The sequence below is a fragment of the Bubalus bubalis genome, chromosome 6, assembly GCF_019923935.1.
Source record: "Bubalus bubalis isolate 160015118507 breed Murrah chromosome 6, NDDB_SH_1, whole genome shotgun sequence".
In the NCBI taxonomy this organism is placed as follows: Eukaryota; Metazoa; Chordata; class Mammalia; order Artiodactyla; family Bovidae; genus Bubalus; species Bubalus bubalis.
Window position 1 is genome coordinate 59992850 of NC_059162.1, and position 23662 is coordinate 60016511.

Consider the following 23662-nt stretch of genomic DNA (forward strand, 5'->3'; position numbering starts at 1 on the left):
TGAAAAGAGAGCACTGATAATTTCAACATGCAAAATACATATATGAGTATAATTATTACTGTATTGGTAACATGCATGTTATTTTTTGTTCTGTGTTATTACTCTTCTTATTATTACTGGTCGTCCAAACTTTTTGTCAGGATGAATCACTTTAACTTTCTAAATTTAATACCTGGAATGCATGGGGTGATAATTTGGAGAGAGTGGACTGGAGAGAGAGCAGATAATGCTGACTGAAAAATCCTGAGCTAAGGCAGCAACAGGAAGGAGCAGTGATGACAGTCAATTCCTTGCAAGTCCTTGACTTAAATTAAGGTCGTGGGGAATGCAGGTGTGGCAGTGGTGACTGGGCCATCGACTATGTAGAGCTTTGAGATCTATTGTAGAGTCCTTCTACTGGTTGGGGATCCCACATTAGGTTAAAAAAATTTTACTGAATATAGATTGATCTGCCAACATTTGGTTACTCATTGTTTTCTTTGTTAATTTCAGATCAATCGGGCTCCGAGCTTTGGCACTGATCAGAAAATAGACTATGATGTGAAAAAGGGAGTGCTGCTAAATGCCCTGAAGCTACTAAATATTAGGTAAATAGTTTCCTCTGTGTTTTGGAATTTTTTCACCATGTTTGGTGTAGAACAGTCATTTGTAAATAGAATTGGCTTATAATTTTAGTATTTTATATTTTGAGTTTCTTGATTCTGTTCTTTAAATCCACTTAATTTTCTTCTTTTTAAATATCTTTTCCTCTCCTCCTGAACTCTACTTCCCCTTCCCCCTGTATGATTTGAACCTATAATAAATATGCTTAAATTTTATTATTGGTACAATTATTTAATACAGAGTATGAGGTGGAATTGGAGCATACCTTAGGGAAACTTCTAGAAGTTTCCTTACTTCATAAGAAGAAACTAAAGCATAAAGGTCACTCAGAACGTAAAGAAAACTCAAAAAATGCATTTCCTACCTTTCTGTCCAGAGGTCTTCCTAGTATTTCAGGCTGCCAGGGTAAACGGAAAAGAGAAGCAGTTAAGTGAGCTTAACTTTTCCCATTGAAAAGAATAGACAAGATTTCCTTCTTTTTAAAGGCTGAATAATATTCCATCATACCACATTTTTTTTTATCCATTCATCCATTGATGAACATAGGTTGCTTCCTAGTCTTGGCTGTTGTGAATAATGCTGCAATGAACATGGGAGTGTGAGTATCACTCTAAATCCTGATTTCAACTTCTTTGGATATATACCCAAAATTGGGATTGCTGGATCAATGAAATATTATTGGACTGGCTGCCATTTACATGATCATGAAAATCAAATATGTGAAATGTTACTATGTGGGAAGCTGTCATCTTATTATGAGAGAAACTTGTTAGAAGTTTAGCTGAATTGTTTAATGAAATAGTGAGCTGTCTGCTAGTATAAGTGTTTAAATAACTTCTAGGACCTCTTGAGGTCACTTAAGCTCAGGAATTTTGTGATCTCAATTGATTCTAATTGTTATTTCAAGAACTCTCTAAGAGCTGTGGGATGCCTCCAAGCAATTTATTTACTTGAAATATTTTCAAACATTTAGTAAATGCCTGATTGAGAAGTAGATTCATATGAAAGGCATTATTAAAAAGAGATTGAGATATAGCTTGCTCAGAAATTTTCATATGACCCCTTCTTTTGTGTGATCAGAGAATGATTTGCCTAAATTCTAATATTTCAGTTATTCTAAAGGAAATGAATAGGAAGGAAAGAGATATAGAATGGGAAATTTTTATTTCACTTATTCAAGTGTATCAGGTATTTTAGATTATTTAAGCAATATGCCTATACATTTTTTTGGCATGCATATTGTTTAAGTAGTCCTGTCAAATGTATGACTTAAATTCTTAGTCTCCTCTTCAAGTTTAAGGACTTCTCATTTCTCTCCTGGTCTGTTTTATTGATTCCCTGGCTTCAGCACTGACTTTCACCCCATCTTGTGGTTTCCATTCTGTTGATCTCCAAGTCATTTAAAAAGTCAATTAAAAAGTGCCTACTGCTATAGGAGTAGGTGCTGGGAGCTCAAAGTCTCCCATGATTCCTAGGTTTCTGGCTTGGATGAGTTGTTTGACAGTATGTCTTTTATTTAGATAAAGGTTTTAGGCAAGAAACAGACTTAGAAGTGATGGGGGAAGTAGAAATTAAGAGATTATTCAGTTTTAAACATGCTGATTTTGCAGTGCTTTGAGACACTCAGGCGAATTGTCAAGTGGGAGATTTGATATACAAGGTCCCAGGAGATAAGAGACCTCCATGTGACTGACATACATGTATAGATTGCTGTTTAATCCAGTGGATGAGAACATAGAGTGTATATACTGAGAAGTAGAGAGGGGCAGGGGCAGAGCCTGAGGGATGCCAACATTTAAAGAGATACTTGTAAATTCTACTATTCTGCTCAGATTGTTGCCACATTATCAGAAAGTTTAAACACTGCCTACAAGTCATTTTTGATCTTCAGACACAGAATCTTTATCATCTAGCCCTTGCATCTCTTGCCAACCTGATCACCTTTTGTTCTTATCTTTTCCCTGCCTTGGAATTAATTTTTTTAAGGAACTCTTATACGATGCTATTTTGGATGTCCATAATTTTGTGTGTATTCTCACTTAAATTTCCTTTTAGCTTTGCCCCTCTGGTGAATGTTGACTCATTTTTAAAAAACTGTGGTAAAATATACTTGAAACTTAACTACTGTAACCATTTTTAAGTGTGCAGTTCAGTGGCAATAAGTACATTCACCTTATAATGCAATAATTACCTCCATCCTTCTCCAGAACTTTTTCATTGTGTGAAAACTGAGATTCTGTACCTATTAGACAGCTCCCTATTTTTCCTTCTCACCAGCCCCTGGTAAACACCTATTCTGCTTTCTGTCTCTATGAATTTGATTAGGTACTTCATACAAGTAGAATCATACAATATTTGCTCTTTTGTAACTGCCTTATTTAAGGTTAGCATAAAGTATTCAAGTGTTAGTCTCTCAGTCGTGTCCGACTCTTTGCAACCCCATGGACTGTAGCCCGCCAGGCTCCTCTGTCCATGGAATTTTCCCGTCAGGAATACTGGAGTGGGTTGCCATTTCCTTCTCCAGGGGCTCTTCCTGACCCAGGGATACCCAGGTCTCCTGCATTGCAGGCCGACTCTTTACCATCAGAGCCACCAGGGAAAGCACAGTGTATTCAAGATTCATCCATATTGTAGCATGTAGTCAGAATTTCCTTCCCTGTTAAGGCCCATTGCATGTATATGCCACATTTTGATTAACTCATTCTTGAATTCCTAGTGCAAACCTGACCTTCTGTTTGAAGCCTTTGCTGTAGCAAAGCGGTTTACTTCCTCGCTTTTGCCGTCTCCGCTACTGCTATCACTTTTTAAGTAGCATCCACTGCAACCTGTGTATTTATTCACGTGATATTCCCCTCTCCCCCTTTAGACCATTGCAGCTTGAGGGCAATGTCTCTATTCATCTTTGTCTTTCCAAGCCCATGTCTAGAACTAGAGTATGGTGAGTACTAAATAAAATGATGACAAGGATGGGGAAGGACATTTCATTCAAAGGTTCACTCCTTGTAGTAAGATAAGGAAGTGAGGCATGCACAACATGTTCATAGAACTTCCAGAGTTTCCATATTACAAGAGCTTGTATGTGTGAGGCCAGCTTATTAGAAAGAGAAAACCCTTGGATGGAATCACAGGATAATGAGTAGTGGAAAGAACTCCAGAAAGTGTAAACAAAACTCCTTAGGTCAGTGTATGGATATAGCTGAGTGGAAAAACACTGATTAAAATGCTGAGTGAATGGAGATCCTTTGGTCTCTGGTTAAATTTTGTTTTGGACTAAGAGTCATTAGTGCTTATTCATACCAGTTTTTATAGGAATGCAAACATAGTTCTTTATTTGTACGTGCTTGAGCTGGGTGTGTGTCAGTGTCCTTGTCTGTGAGTTAAGTGTCTGCTGTGTAGAGGTGCATATATCTCTGCCTTCATTTCTTCCTCAGCATTCTCATCATGGTATTCTCAGTCCTTTTTTTTTGTTCTCCATTCCTCTATTCTGTCATTTCATTTTTTCTTTCTCTCTTACCTTTTTCCCTTTCCAATTGTTTAGTCTTTGTTCTTTCCTCTTCCTTTTATTTCTGTCCTTCCTTTAAATTGTATGGTATATAGAAATGATTTGTCCTAGGTAAAATGGAATAAAATAAAAGTTAAGAGCTACCTAAATCACATTTTCCATTTCCCTGAACAAAGGAAACTCAGCCAAATTTTGTATTTATCACTGGAAAAATGATATTCTTAATCATACAGTCATTAAAATTAGAAGTCTTGCTGCCATCTCAAGTTCAACCCTTTTTGTTACTTCTCACATTTAATTAATAATAGTAATTAATCACCAAAGCAAATTTGGAAAATTCAGCTGTAGCCACAGGACGGGAAAAGGTCAATTTGCATCCCAATTCCAAAGAAAGGCAAAGAATATTCAAACTGCTGTACAAATGTGCTCATTTCACATGCTAGCAAGGTAATGCTCAAAATCATTCAAGCTAAGCTTCAACAGTATGTGAACCAAGAACTTCCAGATGTACAAGCTGGATTTAGAAAAGGCAAAGGAACCAGAGATCAAATTGCTATCATCTGTTCCATTCAGTTCAGTCACTCAGTCGTGTCCTACTCTTTGCGACCCTATGAACCGCAGCACGCCAGGCCTCCCTGTCCATCACCAACTCCCAGAGTTTACCCAAACTCATGTCCATTGAGTCAGTGATGCCATCAAACCATCTCATCCTCTATCATCCCCTTCTCCTCCTGCCCTCTATCTTTCCCAGCATCAGGGTCTTTTCAAATGAGTCAGCTCTTCACATCAGGTGGCCAAAGTATTGGAGTTTCAGCTTCAACATCAGTCCTTCCAACGAGCATCCAGGACTAATCTCCTTTAGGATGGACAGGTTGGATCTCCTTGCAGTCCAAGGGGCTCTCAAGAGTCTTCTCCAACACCACAGTTCAAAAGCATCAATTCTTCAGCACTCAGCTTTCTTTATAGTTCAACTCTCACATCTATACATGACTACTGGAAAAACCATAGCCTTGACTAGATGGACTTTTGTTGACAAAGTAACGTCTCTGCTTTTTAATATGCTGTCTAGATTGCCTGGATAATCCCAGGGACGGGGGAGCCTGGTGGGCTGCCATCTGTGGGGTTGCACAGAGTCGGACACGACTGAAGCGACTTAGCAGCAGGTTGTTCATAACTTTCCTTCCAAGGAGTAAGCATCTTTTAATTTCATGGCTGCACTCAGCATCTGCAGTTATTTTGGAGCCCCCCAAAATAAAGTCAGCTACTGTCTCCACTGCTTCCCTATCTATTTGCCATGAAGTGATGGGACTGGATGCCATGATCTTAGTTGGATCATAGAAAAAGCAAGAAAATTCCAGAAAAAATCTACTTCTGCTTCATTGACTACACTAAAGGCATTGATTGTATGGATCACAACTAATTTTGGAAAATTCTTAAAGAGATGGGAATACCAGACCATCTGATCTGCCTCCTGAGAAATCTGTATGCAGGTCAAGAAGCAACAGTTAGAACCAAACATGGAAAAATGGACCAGTTTCAAATTGGGAAAGGCGTACGTCAAGGCTGTACATTGTCACCCTGTTTATTTAATGTCTATGCAGAGCACATTATGGGAAATGCTGGGCTGGATGAAGCACAAGCTGGAATCAAGATTACTGGGAGAAATATCAGCAACCTCATATATGCAGATTATACCACTCTAATGGCAGAAAGAGAAGAGGAACTAAAGAGCCTTTTGATGAAGGTGAAAGAGGAGAGGGAAAAAGCTGGTTTAAAACTCAACATTCAGAAAAACTAAGATCATGGTATCTGGCCCCATCACTTGGCAAATACATGGGGTAAAAGTGGAAACAGTGATGGATTTTATTTTTGTACTCTAAAAGAATTATGGATGGTGACTGCAGCAACAAAATTAAAAGATGCTTGCTCCTTGGAGGAAAAGCTATGACAGTCCTAGACAGCATATTAAAAAGCAGAGACATTACTTTGTTGACAAAGATCTGTATAAGGCCTTTGACAAATGTCAAAGTTATGGTTTTTCCATTAATTAGGTATGGATGTGGGAGTTGGACCAGAAAAATGGCTGAAGAATTGATGCTTTTGAATTGTGACACTGGAGAACTCTTGAGTCTCTTGTAAGCACGATGATCACACCAGTCAATCCTAAAGGAAATCAACCCTGTATATTCATTGGAAGGGCTGATGTTGAAGCTGAAGCCCCAGTACTTTGGCCACCTGATGTGAAGAGGTGACAGTGGAAAAGATCCTGATGCCAGGAAAGATTGAGGGCAGGAGGAGAAGGGGAGACAGAGGCTGACGTAGTTGGATGGCATCACCAACTGAATGAACATGAGTTTGAGCAAACTGCGGGAGATAGAGAAGGACAGGGAAGCCTGGTGTGCTGCGGTCCGTGGTATCACAAAGAGTCTGACACAACTGAGCAGATGATCATGCTTGCAGTGTCACTCCAGGTTAATCTTTATAAGAACTTTTGAAGAGAAGTGCTGTTGTTAATATTTGATAGATGGAAAAACATACCCAGCAATTAATTGACCTAAGATTGTATAGCTAATCAGTTGCTATACTGTCACCATTTTCTCTTGTTATCTTCAAAACTTCTGTTTGTTGGATGGAAATCCATATTTGATGAATGACTAGATGAATATATGTGTGAATATATAAATTTAATAAACATTGATTCCTATTCCCACTGTATCTCCTCTTCTGCTAATTCTCCTTACAGGGATAAGATCAGAGCTTATTTGAATTCTGGAATATGGTCTTATGTTCTATATTTTAGGACCAGTGATAAAAGGAAAAACTTGGCTAAACAAAAAGCTGAAGCTCAAAGGAGGCTTTATGGTCAGAATTCAATAAAAAGACCCTTACCAGGTTCCTCAGATTGGGAACAACAGAGACATCAGTTGGAGAAGCGGAAAGAAGAGCTGGTATGAAAATTTTAACAATGTACCTACAGTTTGAATTACGTAATTCGCTTGTCAGGTTTTATTTGTAAAATGTCTTCATTTCTAGAAGGAGAGACTTGCTCAGGTACGGAAGCAGATCTCGAAAGAAGAACACGAAAATCGACACATGGGGAATTACAGGTAACTGTGCTTTTGTTTTTTTATAGATTGAAAAAGTGAAGTGTTAAAATAGCAGTGTCTATATTTTTTAACTTTTAGGCTTATTTTAAGCCATGTTTATATCATGCTAAGAAAGTGCTTTTTGTTTAATTTACTCCCAGCAAGTAGATGGTTCAGACTTGGTGAGAGCTTCTGCTTGCCAGCCTCAAGGGTGGTTGTGTAGTCTTTTAAGCCTGATGTTATCCTGTTATCTTATTTTATTATCATATGGTATTTTGAGAAAGTCAGGTCTCTTAGTATTCTTTCTGTCAGTTCAAAGTCATTTTTGTACTTTGTTGTAAATTCAGATGTATCAGGAACCAGGCAAATAGTGAAACTGTCTGGAGGAGCCTGGTATGAGACAGAAAGGGACGTGGACTGTGTGGGACTGGACCCCCTCCAGGGCCACATTTGACAAGAGAAGATGGGGGGCCCCTCTAAGCTCTTTGTGTTCCTGGAAATACTGCCCCTCCTCCCAAGATTTGATAATGACTCAGCAGAATTAGGAGTATTTGACATCACTGAACTTCCTGCCCTCGGGGTAAGGTGTTCTTTCCAGCCCTAATACCATCAGCATAGGGCTTCCCTGGTGACTCAGAGGTTAAAGCGTCTGCCTCCAATGTGGGAGACCTGGGTTCAATCCCTGGGTTGGGAAGATCCCCTGGAGAAGGAAATGGTAACCCACTCCAGTATTCTTGCCTGGAGAATCCCATGGACAGAGGAGCCTGGCGGGCTACAGTCCACGGGGTCGCAAAGAGTCGGACACGACTGAGCGACTTCACTTCACTTCACTTCAATACCATCAGCAGTAGTGATGAAAACACATTCCTTTCAACCTGTCTACCTAATTCTCTCCAGCAGAAAGGAAAATTCTTCCACCCCTCAAAAGATCATTAGGGTTAATCCCTACATTCTTGTATACATCAATAATCACACTAAGTCTAAAACTTTCCAAACCTTATCACTTAAACTATCTCTGATAAAGCTCTCCAGTATTTCTCCAATATGTCCCATTGCAATTCTTCTTAAACCACCTCCCCTCAACCAGATCTTTATACAATGCTTTCTGGAACTCATCACTTAATGATAATTCTCTAGATAAACTTCAGTTTGTATGGGTAACAGATAAAAATTTATGGATATCTCGTACTGCATTCATCTTTATTTCTAGCACCTAGTAAAGTGACTGATACAGAGTCATGGATTATCTTTGTAGTTTACTTTACATCTTGCACTATAATAGCTTTTAAAAAAAGCTGGTTTATCTGATTTTATTGTAGGCGAATTTATCCTCCTGAAGATAAAACACTACTTGAAAAGTATGAAAATTTGTTGGCTGTTGCCTTTCAGACCTTCCTTTCAGGAAGAGCGGCTTCATTCCAGCGAGAGCTGAATAATCCTTTGAAAAGGATGAAGGTAAAAGAATGAATGTTTATAAAGAAAAGAATGAAGCCAAACAATATGTCTTTAAAAACAACCCATCTTAGTTCCACATGTAAAACCATTTCACTTTTAAGATGCACTTTTCTTCCATTTTAACAGTTGGTAGTGTTTCATAACCAGCCAAAAGATTTCATAAGTGAGTTGTCTTAGCAGGACAAATTACGAGGTAGAGAATGTTGATGTTATTTTGTAATCTATTGTAATAAATGTTTTATTGTAGAGTTGTGTATACATAACTGAATAAAAATAGATTTAAATAACCTAGTGGTTTGTGATGTTCTCATTATTTGGATTATAAATAGTACTATACAATGTTTTTTTCCTGATGCTGCATAGACCTGGCATATGAGAAGTAATTGAAACACACACATTCACATCACCTGTATGCCTTATTAAAAGGTCTATTAGTTATTTATTGCAATATAATAAGCCGTTTCATTTATTTGTTCATTATTCTGCAATCTTGGCTGGGCTCAGTTCAGTTGTTCTTCTGCTGAGCTAGCTTGGGGTGAATCATATATTTGCATTTATTGGAAAGCTCATCTGGGGATGGAAATCCAAGGTGGCTACAGTCATATGTCTGGTGCCTCAGTTGAGAGAGATGGAACATCTGGGAAGTAGGCTGGTGTCTCTTTCTCTTTACATGACCATGTAAGGAGGGTAATCAGAACTCAATATGATAGCTCAAGTTTCCAAAAAGGAGCATTTCAAGAGGACAAACCCAGCATGCAGAGGCTAATCAAGCTCCTGCTAGCATTGTGCTCACTAATGTCCCACTGGACAAATAAGATTTTTTTTGTTGTCTAAAGAGTCAGTGGTCTTTAATAGTTTTTTTTAAGTATTCATATTTACTCATACTTACGTTTTCTTGTGTTCTTAATTCCAGCATGCAGACCTATTATAGTTGTTTACATTTTATATTGCTGGAAATCTCCCTAGTGTGATACCTCCATATCTTGGCTACACTATTATACTGAGTGATTTAAAAATTGTGGTAAAGTTTATTATAAATATATTTTTGTATAGTCTTTGCACTTAAATTCTGCAATAGAAGGTTATAAAGCCATTTTCAAGCAGAATAGGCCTAAGGGACAGAAGCAGAAGGGATATTGTATACTCTAATGCTCTTTTCCTTCCAATTTCCCTCTTTTGACATATGCAATTATTTCTACTGTTAGAATTATGTTCTGTAGTTTTTTTGTTTTTCCTGACCTAGATAGTTATAGACCTTTGTTAATTTTCCTTTACCTGTTCTGTAATGTTATTTCTCTGTCCTGTGAATACAGTCTTTGATCCATCTTTCCATCACTCTGTACTAAGAAATTCTAAGCATTTTGGACCCAGACAGACCTATGTTCAAATTCCAGCTCCCCTATGTTTCAATTTTGTAACCTTAGACTAAACTATTTGTTCAATTGGATCACTAAAATAGTAGTATTAAAAGTATACTTGACAGGTTGTGAAAATAAAATTGAAGTTAATTAAAATAGTCTGTTTAAAGTACTTTCGGTTCAGTTCAGTTCAGTCTCTCTGTCGTGTCCGACTCTTTGCGACCCCATGGACTGCAGCACGCCAGGCTTCCCTGTCTATCACCAACTCCCGGAGCTTGCTCAAACTCATGTCCATCAAGTTGGTGATGCCATCCAACCATCTCATCCTCTGTTGTCCCCTTCTCCTCCTGCCTTCAATCTTTCCCAGCATCAGGGTCTTTTCCAATGAGTCAGTTCTTCACATCAGGTGGCCAAAGTATTAGAGTTTCAGCTTCAGCATCAGTCCTTCCAATGAATACATTTCAAAATTTAGTTTAAATGTCAACACTTTGCCTGCCCCATTCCATTGGTTTATGAGCCTATTCTTATACAATCTTCACACAATTTTCATTACTGTTGTTTCATAGTGTCAAAACTAGGGAGAGTGAATCCTCAAATTTCTTTTTTTCTTTTAAACTCTTAGCTTTTGTAGTCCTTTTATTCTTTTATAAATTTTAGAATCAGTTTTATTCTAAATCTTGATTAATTCTTTAATTACAAAAAAGGCTGCTGGTATTTTAATTGGGATTGAGGAATTTATAAAACAATTTCTAGGGAATTAATACTGAGTCTTCTGATCCATTAATATGGCATATCTCTCCATCTACTTGGATCTTTAATTGGATCTTTCTCTATGTTGATAGTTTTCAGTTTATATTTCTTGTGCATAGTTCATTAAATTTATTCTTAAGTATTTAATTCTTAATTTTTTTGCTATTGTTGCTGATAATATTGTTTGTAAATTTTTTTGTTTTTGATTTGTTGCCAGGTTGTAAACATCTGGTTATTTTTGTCTATTGCCTTTATAGCTAGCATTTTTATGTATTGTATTTTTACTAACTGAATTTCAAATTATATTCTGACTTTTATTTTGGTTACTTAGAACTTTGTTGCTTAATTTCCATATGTTTAAAAAGTTCTAGTTTTATTTGTGGTAAGGATTTCTAGTTTAGTTCATTGGTGTTAGAAAACATATTCTGATTTTAGTCTTGTAAAATAAATTGAGACTTGCTTTAACTTGATATAACTATTTTAATGAATTTCCCAATTTACTTGAGAATAACGTGTATGCTACAGGTAATGGTTATAGAGTTTTATATATGTCTTTTAAGTAAATTTGGCTATTACTGTTGTTCAAATATTCTATAACCTTTCTTATTATTTTGTGCCACTTGTTCTAGCAATTACTGAGAGATTTGTTAAACATTCCAACCTTGATTGTGGATTTAGTTCTGTCAGTTTTGATTTCATATCCTTTGAAGTTACAAAGGTGTCTTTTTAATGAATTCATATATTGTTTTACCACTATGAAATGTAAATCTCTTGGGTGATACTTCTTGTCTTAAGATTTACTTTGTGTGATTAATGCAGTCATACTAGTTTTTTTCTTATGATTGCTATTTCAATTACATATTTTTTCCATCCATGTATTTTAATACTTTTTAATCTTTTATTATACTATTTTATCTTTTATCTTTTTCTATCAATTATTTTTATTATACTGTTTTATCTTATTATTCTATTTATATTTGTAGCATAATATGATTTTTTTAATTAATTTTTTATTGAAGGATAATTGCTTTACAGAATTTTGCTGTTTTCTGTCAAACCTCAACATGAATCATCCATAAGTATCATAATACGATTTTTTCTCAAAAGAAATTACAGTATGCATCCTTTAATCATAATAATCTACCCTGAATTGATATTTTACCACTTCATAGACTGTATAAGGACCATATCAGTTTAGTTTCATTTAGTGTCTCCTTCCATAGTTTGTGCTGTTATCATATACTTTACTTTTATATAAGTTGCAAGCCTCAAAATGTATTATTGTTACTATTACCGAAGCATTCAGTGATTTTAAATTGTTTCCTATGTAACGTCTCATGTTTACTTACATATTTGCCTTTTGTGTTCTTCGTTCTATTGTGCATATTCATGCTTTTGACAAGGTTTGTCTTCCTTCCGTTTGAAGAAGTCTATTATTTCATGTTCCTTGTAGCAGGAGTGCAGTGGTGATGAGTCTTCTGCTTGTTTTTTGTTGTTGTTGTTTGTTTGTTTTTCTTGGTTTTGGTTTTTGTCTGCAATTGTCTTTTATTTATGCCTTTACTTAAAATTGTAGTTTAACTGAGTATAGAATTCTATGTTGGCACTTCTTTTTTTAAATCCCAGCACATCTGAATGTAATTTTTTTTTTTTTTTTTTCCCCTCCTGGCAGCCTTTTTTCTTTATTTTCAGAATTTTGACCTTGATATGTCGGGGTTTTTTTTTTTTTTTTTTTTTAATTCACCCTGCTCATAATTTTCTTGACCTCTTGATCCTGTGGATTCATCACTCTCATTGATTTTGGAAACCTGTCTTTTGTTTTTCCTTCAGATTTTTTGCTGCGTTATTTTGTATATTGTCTCTTTATGGGACTCTCATTACACATATTAGGTCATCTGACAGCATCTCACATACAGTTGGCCTTCTGTATTCACAGGTTCTGCATCTGTGAATTCAACCAATTGTAGGTTAAAATATTTGGAAAAAAATTCAGGAAGTTCCAGAAAGCAAAGCTTGAATTTGGCATGCTCCACCAACTACTTTAATAGCATTATATTTGTAACTATTTAAATGGCATTTAGTTTGTATTACATATTATAAGTAATCTAAAGCTGATTTAAAATATATAGGAGGATTTGTGTAGGTCATATGCAAATATTGCACCATTTTGTATGAGAACTTGAGCATCTACAGATTTTGATATCTGCAGGAGGTTCTGGAACCAACGCCTATGGATACTAAGGGACAAACTGTATCTTTGATATTGTGTTCTGTTTTCCTTCTCTCTCTCTTTCTCTCTGTCCTTCAGTTTGGATGATTTCTATTTATGTATCTTTGCTGAATTCAGTGTGCCAGTAAGGCTATCCAGTCACTTATATTTTTCAACTCAAGAATGTCCATTTGGCTTTTTGAATTCTGTTTCTCTATTAAAAGTTTGCATCTTTTATTCATTTTGTTTTTATCAATTTTATCTAATATGTATATAAGTTATTTTAAAATCCTTGTCTGTTAATTTTGACATCTGGATCATTTATGGACTTGGTTTTATTGATGATTTTTCCTTTTAATTGTGGGTCACATTTTTCTGTTAGTTTGAATGTCCTATAATTTTCATTTATTCTACAGACATTGTTAAAAGCATCAAAATTGAAATTGATACTATTTTGTTCAAAAGAAGACATTTCTTTCTTATTTCAGGGTGCTAGGTCAAGGGGCTGCTCTTTGAGGCAAAGAAAAGTTAAGCAAAAGCAAAAAATCAACAATGGGAACTGTATCAAACTTCAACGTTTTTGCACACCAAAAGAAACAATCAACAAAATGAAAAGGCCACTTACAGAATGGGAGAAAATTTTTGCAAACCATATATAAGAGAAAGGGTTAATATCTAAAATTTGTAAAGAACTCATACAACTCCATAACACACATACAAATAAACACCTTGATTAAAAATGAACAGAGGGACTAAGTAGACAGTTTTCCAAAGAAGATATTCCAGTGGCCAACAGGTACATAGAAAGATGTTCAGCATCCCTTATCATCAGGGAAATTTAAATCAAAACCACAGTGAGATATCACCTCACACTTGTTAGAATGGCTATTATCAAGAAGATTAGAGGTAGCAAGTGTTGGAAAGGATGTAGAAAAATGGGAACTCTTATAATCCATTGGTGGGAACATAAATTTGTTCAACCACTAAAGAAAATAATACAGAGGTTCCTCAAAAAATTAAAATAGATCTACTATATGATCCAGCAGTTCCATTTCTGAGTATTTACCCAAAGGAAATGAAAACAGGATATCAGAGATAAATGCACTCCCATGTTTATTGCAGCATAATTCTCACTAGCCAAGTTATGGAAACAACCTAAGTGCCTGTCAGTGGATGAGTGGATAAAGAGGATGTGGTGTGTATATAAATGGAATATTATTTAGCCATGAGAAAGAAGGAAATCCTGCTATTTGTGACAATGTGGATGGACCTTGAGGACATTATACTAAGTGAGATAAATCAGACAGAGAAAGACAAATCCTGTATGATATCACTTAGATGTGGAATTCAAAAAAGACAGAAGCGTAACACAAAGCGTAAAATGGTGGTTACTAGGACTGGGGTGTGGTGGAGTAGGAGAAATACTGTTTAAGGGTACAGTCTTGTAACTAGAAGTAAATAAGCCCTAGAGAGCTAATGCTCAGTAGAGTGAATATAGACAATATTGTATTGTAATTATCAAACATTACTTAATTATTTCAGTCTCAAAAAAGAAATGATGATTATGTGATGTGATAAAGGAGCTATTACTAAAACGGCAATCATGTTAATGCATAAAAGTGTCAAGTCAACATTTTGTCTCCCTTAAATTTATACAATGTTATATGTCAAATATATTTCAACTAAAAATGAAGTAAGAAAAGAAAAAAGTTGAACTGAGGCTCAGGCTGAATTGCAGAAGGTTTGCTTTAGTTTACCTCAGGTTTCAAAAAACACCTTGTGAGCGATATCTATTCAGTCTATTACAGGCCTCATTCTCTACTGGTATCTAGTAATTTCAAGACTATAGAGAAGTGTTTCTGGTTTTCTATCCATGCCTCTATCCTCCTATTCTACTACACACTCAACTAAAATTGCTGTTGGAGAGGCAGAAGGTGAAGAGAACCAGGTCTGTGGGGCTCTTCTAGGTGTCTTACTAGTCCACATGACATTAGAAAATTCCACTAGATTCTGTTTATCCTTGCAGAATCTCTATGCTTATTATAGACCTAATCTCTGCTCAACTGTTTCTAGGCTTGACAAATGACCCCAAAGTGGAAAGTGGCCACTTATCTCTGCTCACTTAGGAAGCACTTTTCCCTCTCTGGTATAATTCCTTTTACATTACTTTTATCCATAGCTTTCTAATGTCTTAAAAAGTATGATTATTTAGTCTATCATCTTTTTTTAGCTGTTATGATGAAAATATTGTCTATATGACCTTCTTTCTCCTAACAAAATTGGAACTCCTTTTTAACTATTGTATACTGCTGTCTTTAGAATTCATTGTAGGATTGTTGTCTAATCCAAGCTTTATAACAAGAATCTTTCGGTATTTTAATAACTAAATCTTAGGTTGGGATGAAGAGTGACCTTTTTTATGGATTTCCATTGCACAGTGAGATTTCTGGTTTCTTTTAACCCCCCTTTAAAAAAAGAAACACAAATATAAATCATAAATATATAAGTAAAGATACGATATTTTATATGTTGAATAAATAACTCAATGAAAGCAGTTGACTGTGCCACTTTTAGTATAGCTGTTATACTCCTGTTGCTCCTGTCTTTTCATAATGTTACCCTTTGACTTCAAAGTGACTCTCGAAGAGTGTAAGAGAAGACATTAGGCCTATAGAATGAAAACCTTTCATAAAGTTCTAAAGATATTCTTGTTCAATAGTTAAAAATTTGAGTTTCATTAAATTGTGTCCATTACCTAAATACTAACATTGGATTGTTCTAAATGAACCTATTAGACCAGTCGTCAGTGTTCTGTTTGAAGTTGTAATTTTATTTTACACTAATCAATGTGGAAATGATTGGTGAAATTGTGATCTAGAGAAATCAGAGTGAACTTTTAGAAATTTTAAAGTATCCAATAGGCTAATTTATTGAAGTATTGCATTCTAAGATCTTAATAATTTATGAAAACATAAGGATATATTGTGTATGATTATCAATACATAATAATTTCAGCTTAGTACTATTTTTATTACCAGATCTTAGTGAAAGTTTTTTCAAGAGTTTGCCATGATTCTTTATTTCTCATTTGATCTGAGCAATCTTTGTTAAATAGTTTTCGGAATCTTTACTATACACAAATACGAATGAACTTGGAAAAATTCTGGAGTCCATTAGTGATCATGATTTTAATTAATTTTTTTTTAAGGAGGAAGATATTTTGGATCTTCTGGAACAATGTGAAATTGATGATGAAAAGCTGATGGGCAAAACTACCAAGTCTCGAGGACCAAAGGTACCATCTCCCTTACTTCCTATCAAAGTAGGATCTTCTATGGACAGTTGATTTTCTTTTCACTTTTCTGACTCTATGAATGACTGATGCCACGTTCATGAAACTTTGTGGACTACAGAATTAGATGACATTATCTTGTATTTAGGAGAAACTTCATTTTGTTAGTTTTTCTCATTTTCTGATTCTGTCCTTAATCGAGTGAAAGCCCTATGAGTCAGGGTCAAATGAGACCTAGAACTGGTACCATCATTATATACTCAGTACTAAGTTTTCCTTATACCTCAAGACATATAATTTTCAGAGATGCGTAGGATTTTAGATAAGACAAATCATGACTCTAGAGATACTAATGAGGAGCCCCATATTTTACTAGCCCTGCAACATTAAATTTGTGTAAGGTAAAACAGTTAAAGTTTATAAGAATACATAGAAATCGATCATGCTGGCAAAAATAGGCAAGTGTTTGCTTTACTTTCATCTGCTCTGCTTCATCCATGTGTTCTTTTGTTATATGTCAAAGGCTTTGCAAGTAAAGTAGGAAATTTGAATTCCTAAAATCTTGGAAAGATTTTCATTCTACTTTTTTTCACTTTACATTTGAGCAGTACTAAAACTATCACTTCATCCTCATAGATATCCTGCTCTGTCATGCATTCATGATTCTTATTACATGCCTTAGTAGGTTCTCAAAACCATTAGTTAGTAGGTTCTCAAAACCATTAGTTAAATTTGTTGAATGTGTCCACAGGGACCTTGTTGACTAGTGGAAGGGCAGATAGGTGAACCAAAAACAAAGGTATATTGTGGCAAGTACTGCAATTAAGAGCGTGAAAAGTGCTACATTAACATAGAGAAGAAAGGGATTGGTAGACTATGGATGGCTTCATAAAGGAAGCACCATTTGAGTTGCGTCTTGAGTAGTTCTCTAAACATACAAGAAGGGTAGAAGGACATTTAGGGTAGAGAGAACATTAAAGGCAAAGACATGGAGGTATAACACTGCACACAGTATTGGAAAAACAACCAGGAATTTGGTATGACTCAAGTGAAAGATTCTTGGAGAGTAAATGGATATAAAACGAATCTGGTGAAAGATATGTCTCTAGTGAAGACCAGAAACATGAATGTCAGGCATTGTTCTTTTGAATTATGTGTTCTATATTAAAGAACTGTAGAAGATGTTGTTGGTAATTCCTTTGGAACAAATATATTTTTAGAGTATGAGTAAAAGTGAATACCTTCATGTTATTGCTTCATTTTGGAAAATATAGGGAAGTTTCTAGACTTTGTATATTAATTATTTAGCAATTTGGCAAACCAGATGTGAGGCAACCTGGGTGCACAATATTTGTGGAAGATTTGCAAATGCAAAGGCTCTAAGTCACCCTTCTACTGTCTTATAATTTTGTTTAGCTTTGTCAAATAAGGCTTATCATTCAAATAAAAATATTACCTCCAAGAGGACAGAATTCACACTGTGTATTTTTCAACCCCTCTTATTCCAGGCAAATAGTAGGGGCTAACAATGGAAGCACTAGTGGTAAAAAACCCGCCTGCCAATGAAGGAGACATAAGAGACACACGTTCAATCTCTGGGTTGCGAAGATCCCCTGGAAAAGGGAATGGCAACCCACTCCAGCGTTCTTGCCTGGGGAATCCCATGGACAGAGGAGACTGACAGGCTACAGTCCACGGGGTTGCAAAGAGTCAGACACGACTAAAGCAACTTGGCACATAGCACAGCACAACAATGTATTTCTTGAAGTGAATTGATTAATTCCTGTAGTTATTAACACTAGAAATATTTCGAAGTACTGAAAGTTACATAATCAATCTGAAATAAAAGTACTTTTAAAACTTCTAACATCCTGTACACTGAGGGTCTGGAGTATACTAAATTTCAAAACGGCCTTTCCTTTTAGAGGGATGTTAGTAGTTAGTAGTAGTAGTTAAGTCGCTAAGTCACGTCCGGCTCTTGCGACCCCACGGACTGTAGCCTGCTGGGCTCCTCTGTCCATGGGATTCTCCAGGCAAGAATACTGGAGCGGGTTGACATTTCCTTCTCCAGGGGATCTTCCAGACCCAGGAATCGAACCTGGGTCTCCTGCATTGCATGCAGATTCTTTACCAACTGAGCTAGAGGGATGTTATCACACACCAAATATTGATTTCCAATGTATTTACTGGTAGAATAATTGAAGGTAATCAAGGTTAAATGAAACTGGTACTAGGAGAAACAAAGTTTCAATTATTTAAGAATATAAGAAATATTAATTAGCTATTAAATACATAAATAAGTGCTTATTCGCTCAGTTGTGTATACATAAATAATATCACATAAAGTATTATCATTGTTCTTCAGTCAAGTAGAATGTATTTGGTATTGGTTTTATATTTTTAATATGCAACCCAGTTCATAATACAGTTGGACATAAAAATGAATGGTATGGTTTGTGTTAGAACTCAGTACCAGTTTACAAATTTCATTTTGTAGTTAAGGCACTGTTTGGAGTTTATTTGCTATGACTTCTTATTAATTACTACTTAAACAATGTATTTTTAACTAGTCCCAAATGCATGTATGAAACAAAGATTTAGCTGTCCATTTCTGTTTGTGATTCTTTGTAGACTCAAATAGCTCATTATGTAGTCAAGTTCCTTAAGAAACTTTAAAGCTGTTTGCCTACCTGAAGGAAGGTACTACTAGCAAGCTTCACTGTGCCATTGTTTCTTCTGGGTATGCTAGACTTCTGAAGAAACATCCTTTCTCTAGAATTCATATTCCCCAAGACTATCAAAATGTTTGAAGATTGTGTTACTGGTAAATGTTTTTCTGTGTATCTCTTTGAACATGGTTAGCTCTCAGTAAATATTAAACTATCAAAAGAAGAACATATCTTAAACACAAGTTGGTACTTTAGTGTATTAAATTAATTCCCTGCTTTATTTCTCATCCTTTGCTAAGACAGTGACTTTAAGACTGTGCTTTGGCTTACTGTGTATTCTAGGCACTTTGTGAAATGCTTTTTCTTTCTTTATCTTTCCATCCTACACTGCTACATGAGAAGACATACCTCATTTCCATGAAATCCCAGGGTAACCAAGGATTTCATTACAGGGTATGCTAACATCAAAACATTTTTTGTTTGATTTAACAGAGAACAAGAAACTAGTATACAACTGCAGGAACCTTCCCTAGCAGGAATAAGAGGCATATAGCATGTGTAATTGTCTCTTAAAATGACTAAGTTACAAAACTGTCTTTGCTCTACTTGGCTGTGCACATTCTTTCTGAAGTGAAAATGCCCCACTTCCCTTATGATTTATTCCTTCAGCTGTCATCATTGGAAACACATTGACTGGGAGATTCAGCGACAGGTGATTCTGATAGAGATACTGGAACATGATATCAGGGCATTTTGAATCTTTACAAACTTACCCATCTACATTGCACTTATTTTCTAAAAGAATTATGTAATACTGACATTTTTATATTGTATTTCCTTTTAAAATTAGTGTGGGCAATGAAAAGCAATGTTGCTCCATTATGACCAGACCATATGTGTCAGAGGTAGGAATCCTCCAAGAAAAGACATGAGCCAATTGGGAACGTGGAAAACTAACTAAAAATGTTGTTTCTTAAAAGTGTCCATAATGAAGTTAGACATGTGAGGAATATCTTGCTTCTTGTTGCACATTATTCAAGTGGATACGCTCATAGACTGTTTTAAGATGTGGCCTGTTTTGTTTATAGTGAATTATCTTACTTACAATAGCTTATTGGACTGCTGCTTTCTCATTTTATTTTTTGCCTCTTTTGCTTTTCTTTTTCTTCCTTCTCTCCTCCTCCATTCTCTCTCACAAACACACATGCACACATACACATATACACATTTATTGAGTGATTTTGAACATTTTGTTGGTCAGCGTCTGAGTCTTACTCTTTGCAACCCCAGTGGACTGCAGCACAGCAGGCTTCCCTGCCCTTCACTATCTCCCGCAGTTTATTCAAACTCGTGTCCATTTAGTTGGTGATGCCATCCAACCATCTCATCCTCTGTCTCCCCATTCTCTTCCTGACCTCAGTCTTTCCCAGCATCAAGGTCTTTTCTAGTGAGTTGGCTCTTCACATCAGGTGGCCAAAGTATTGGAGCTTCAGCTTCAGCCTCATTCCTTCCAATGTATATTTAGGGTTGATTTCCTTTAGGATTGACTGGTTTGATCTCCTTGCAGTCCAAGGGACTCGCACGAGTCTTCTCCAACACCACAGTTCAAAGCATCAATTCTTCAGCACTCAGCCTTCTTTATAGTCCAACTCTCACATCCATACATGACTATTGGAAAAGCCATAGCTTTGACTATATAGACCTTTGTCAGCAAAGTGATGTCTCTGCTGTTAAATACACTGTCTAGGTTTGTCATGGCTTTTCTTCCAAGGAGCAAGTGTCTTTTAATTTCATGTCTGCAGTCACCATCTGCAATGATTTTGCAGCCCATGAAAATAAAACCTGCCACCTTTTCCTTTTCCTCATCTATTTGCCAAGTGGGAAACTAGACATAGTAAACTAATCATGTGCATAGGACTTTCTGAATTCTAACAAAATAAACATTTCCTTCCATTTTAGCCTCTGTCTTCCATGCCTGAGAGTACCGAGATCATGAAAAGACAGAAGTACTACAGCAGTGGCAGCAGCTACGGCAGTAGCAACAGCTCTTCAGAAGCCGACGACAATGAAAAAGACGAGGACCAAAATAAGAACAGAGAAAAGCAAGTTACATATAATCTTAAGCAGTCCAACCACTACAAATTAATCCAACCATCCAGTAAGTTAAATTCTTCTAGCTTAGCTGTTACGTGAAGAAGTATGGAACTGAAATCACTGAACTCAATAAAAGACCTTGGGCCAAATGAACCCTTGTGTGTGAGGAGACCTAGATTCTACCCCACTTCCTTCCCCAACCAGACCTCATTAGGTCTGGATCCCACAATCCCTTTCAGGGTCTGCAAATGGGAAACAAAGGGAGTTTGACTTAAGGATCTCTGTAGTCTTTTGTTCCATATTTCAAAGTCTTCGTTAAGTCCTACATTTCTGCATGAGTCTTTGAACCTGTGCCTCATGGTTGATCGGTTGATCTGCTGATGGCATTCTCTTTTAAGCCCCAATATTCTCTCATTCCGTTCCCCACTCTGTCATTCATTTTGTTTTATATTCTCCCCTATTTCAAAAAATGTGTGTCTCTCTCTAGGTATTTGAATTGAATGTATCTGTGAGCCACACAATTGTGAAATAGTTGAAGTTTTGTTCCCTCCCATTTCATCACGGGTAAGCACTTCAGTCAGGACTTTGGTGTACAGGAAGTATCCAGGAGAACCACCAACCAGCTTCTCTGTTTCCTTCCTTCCTGCCGCCCTTTTCTGCTTTCTTCCTTTATTTCTTTCCCCATTTTCTCTCTCTTTCATTCCTTTTTCAATCCCAAATGTCCAGTGTTGTGTCTGTGATTCTTCTTTCATCCCCAGATGTCCAGCTTGGTATTGGTGTTGCCCAGGCTCGTTCGGATGCCGCTTCCTGATGTTGTCTCCCATGCAGGACTTTTCTTAACCTCTGTCACTCATCTCTCTGCCTGCCTTGTCCTCCACTGTCCCAGAGCTCCACAAAGGGACTGGTTCAGTCACTCAGTAAACACATTTCTGAGCCTCTGTTGCTCTGTCTGCAGCAATGGCTCAATATGGTAGTTTCCTGATAAACTCGGCCTTCCATACTTATGGAGAAAATGCATAAGCAATGTAGAATTAATATATGAAGACTTTTAATGATCTTTCTTTTACTTTCAAATTATTCCATAAAAATACGTCCTGTCTTTGAGAGCTTATATGTTTTGAGGGGAAGTAGTGTATTATATTTCATTTTTTATTTACTCTTTTAATGTATGTTTATTGAGCACCTGTTTCAGAGTTTGTAAGCTCTTTTATCCATTATTTCCTTTATTTTAAAGACTCCTTAAGTACTTTCAGCATGTCTCTGTGTAAGTATGGCTCTGTTTCTCTTTTGGAAGCTGACATTGTTCTGCCCAGATTTAATAGGTTTTGGAGCCCCTTTCCTATTGGCTAATGTGTGTATCCCTAACAGCATGAACTGACCGAAGATGGAATAGGGATGAGAAAAACTACTAGGGTTTTTGTACTCAGATTCTTTTTTCTTCTAAGACCAGTATTTTTAATAAATTGAAATTAGACAAAGAGTGTACTAAAAATGTTTTTAAGTATAAATTTACATTTTAAAGCTTGTCTAATTTACTTAATATCTTTCTCCTTATTAGTTGTATTTTGTTTTCATAGCCATTAAGAATTGCAACAAAGGTTTCAATTTCTTATATTCTCTTTTTAATCTTACACTAAGGAATGTTATAGCCACAAGCCTTCCTTGAATTTTCTCTCCAAAGAGATGTTGATAACTGAGGATAAAAATTCAGATTATGTACAATGCTTTCTGTTGTAGAGGGTTAATATAGGAAATTTAAACTTGTTACAGTACCAAAGGATATATTTTGATTTGATATATGGTAGGGAGAAGGCAATGGCACCCCACTCCAGTACTCTTGCCCGGAAAATCCCATGGATGGAGGAGCCTGGTAGGCTGCAGTCCATGGGGTCGCTAAGAGTTGGACAGGACTGAGCTACTTCACTTTCACTTTTCACTTTCATGCATTGGAGGAGAAAATGGCAGCCCACTCCAGTGTTCTTGCCTGGAGAATCCCAAGGACGGCGGGGCCTGGTGGGCTGCCATCTATGGGGTCGCACAGAGTTGTACACGATTGAAGTGACTTAGCAGCAGCAGTAGCAGCAGTCCTATGCAAAACTGTATGAAGTATTTTTTTCTCAGATAATTTATGCATGAATGTTTCATTTTTTGTTAGTCTGCCTAAATATCATTGACACATCTAACTACTTAGTTATTCTGTCTGAATTCTAATGTATGCAGAAGAAAAAATGAAAATCTTTTGTGATTCAAGAAAAAGTCTTGTTTCCCTTCTGCAGCTATAATCAGATTATACATATCCAAACCATCATCATAAGCCCTTGAAGAAAGCAGGGCCAAGGTGTATGTATTAGTACATGCTTATGAGTATTTCTTAGGAGAAGATTGACCAATGGTGTGTTTCCCACACAGTCCTTTTTAGAAGCGCCATTCTTTTAAAAACTAGTGTGACTTTCAGAAGGAGATTAACAGTTGGAACAAATTATAGTTGAATGAGTATACTTTTTTATACTCTGCAGAACTAAATAGGACTATTAGACTTATCATCAATTCAAAATATCCTTTAGAAATACATCTCTAAATATAAGGCTTAAGTCCATTGCCTTTATAAAGGTTTACATTTTTTCAACAGCTATTGAAGAGAAATATT

The 23662-nt window shown here is 36.2% G+C and overlaps 1 protein-coding gene across 7 annotated transcripts in view; it reads left to right on the forward strand.

Moving 5' to 3' along the window:
• TTLL7 (tubulin tyrosine ligase like 7) overlaps positions 1–23662 on the forward strand; it is a 154110-nt gene that overhangs the window by 85465 nt on the left and 44983 nt on the right. For all 7 annotated transcript variants that reach the window (XM_025288388.3, XM_025288387.3, XM_044944786.2 and 4 more), the window contains 6 exons: positions 493–587; positions 6906–7053; positions 7139–7212; positions 8511–8646; positions 16169–16255; positions 20881–21079. In XM_025288388.3, coding sequence (XP_025144173.3) covers positions 493–587; positions 6906–7053; positions 7139–7212; positions 8511–8646; positions 16169–16255; positions 20881–21079 — 739 coding nt within the window. The remainder of the gene's footprint in view (positions 1–492; positions 588–6905; positions 7054–7138; positions 7213–8510; positions 8647–16168; positions 16256–20880; positions 21080–23662) is intronic.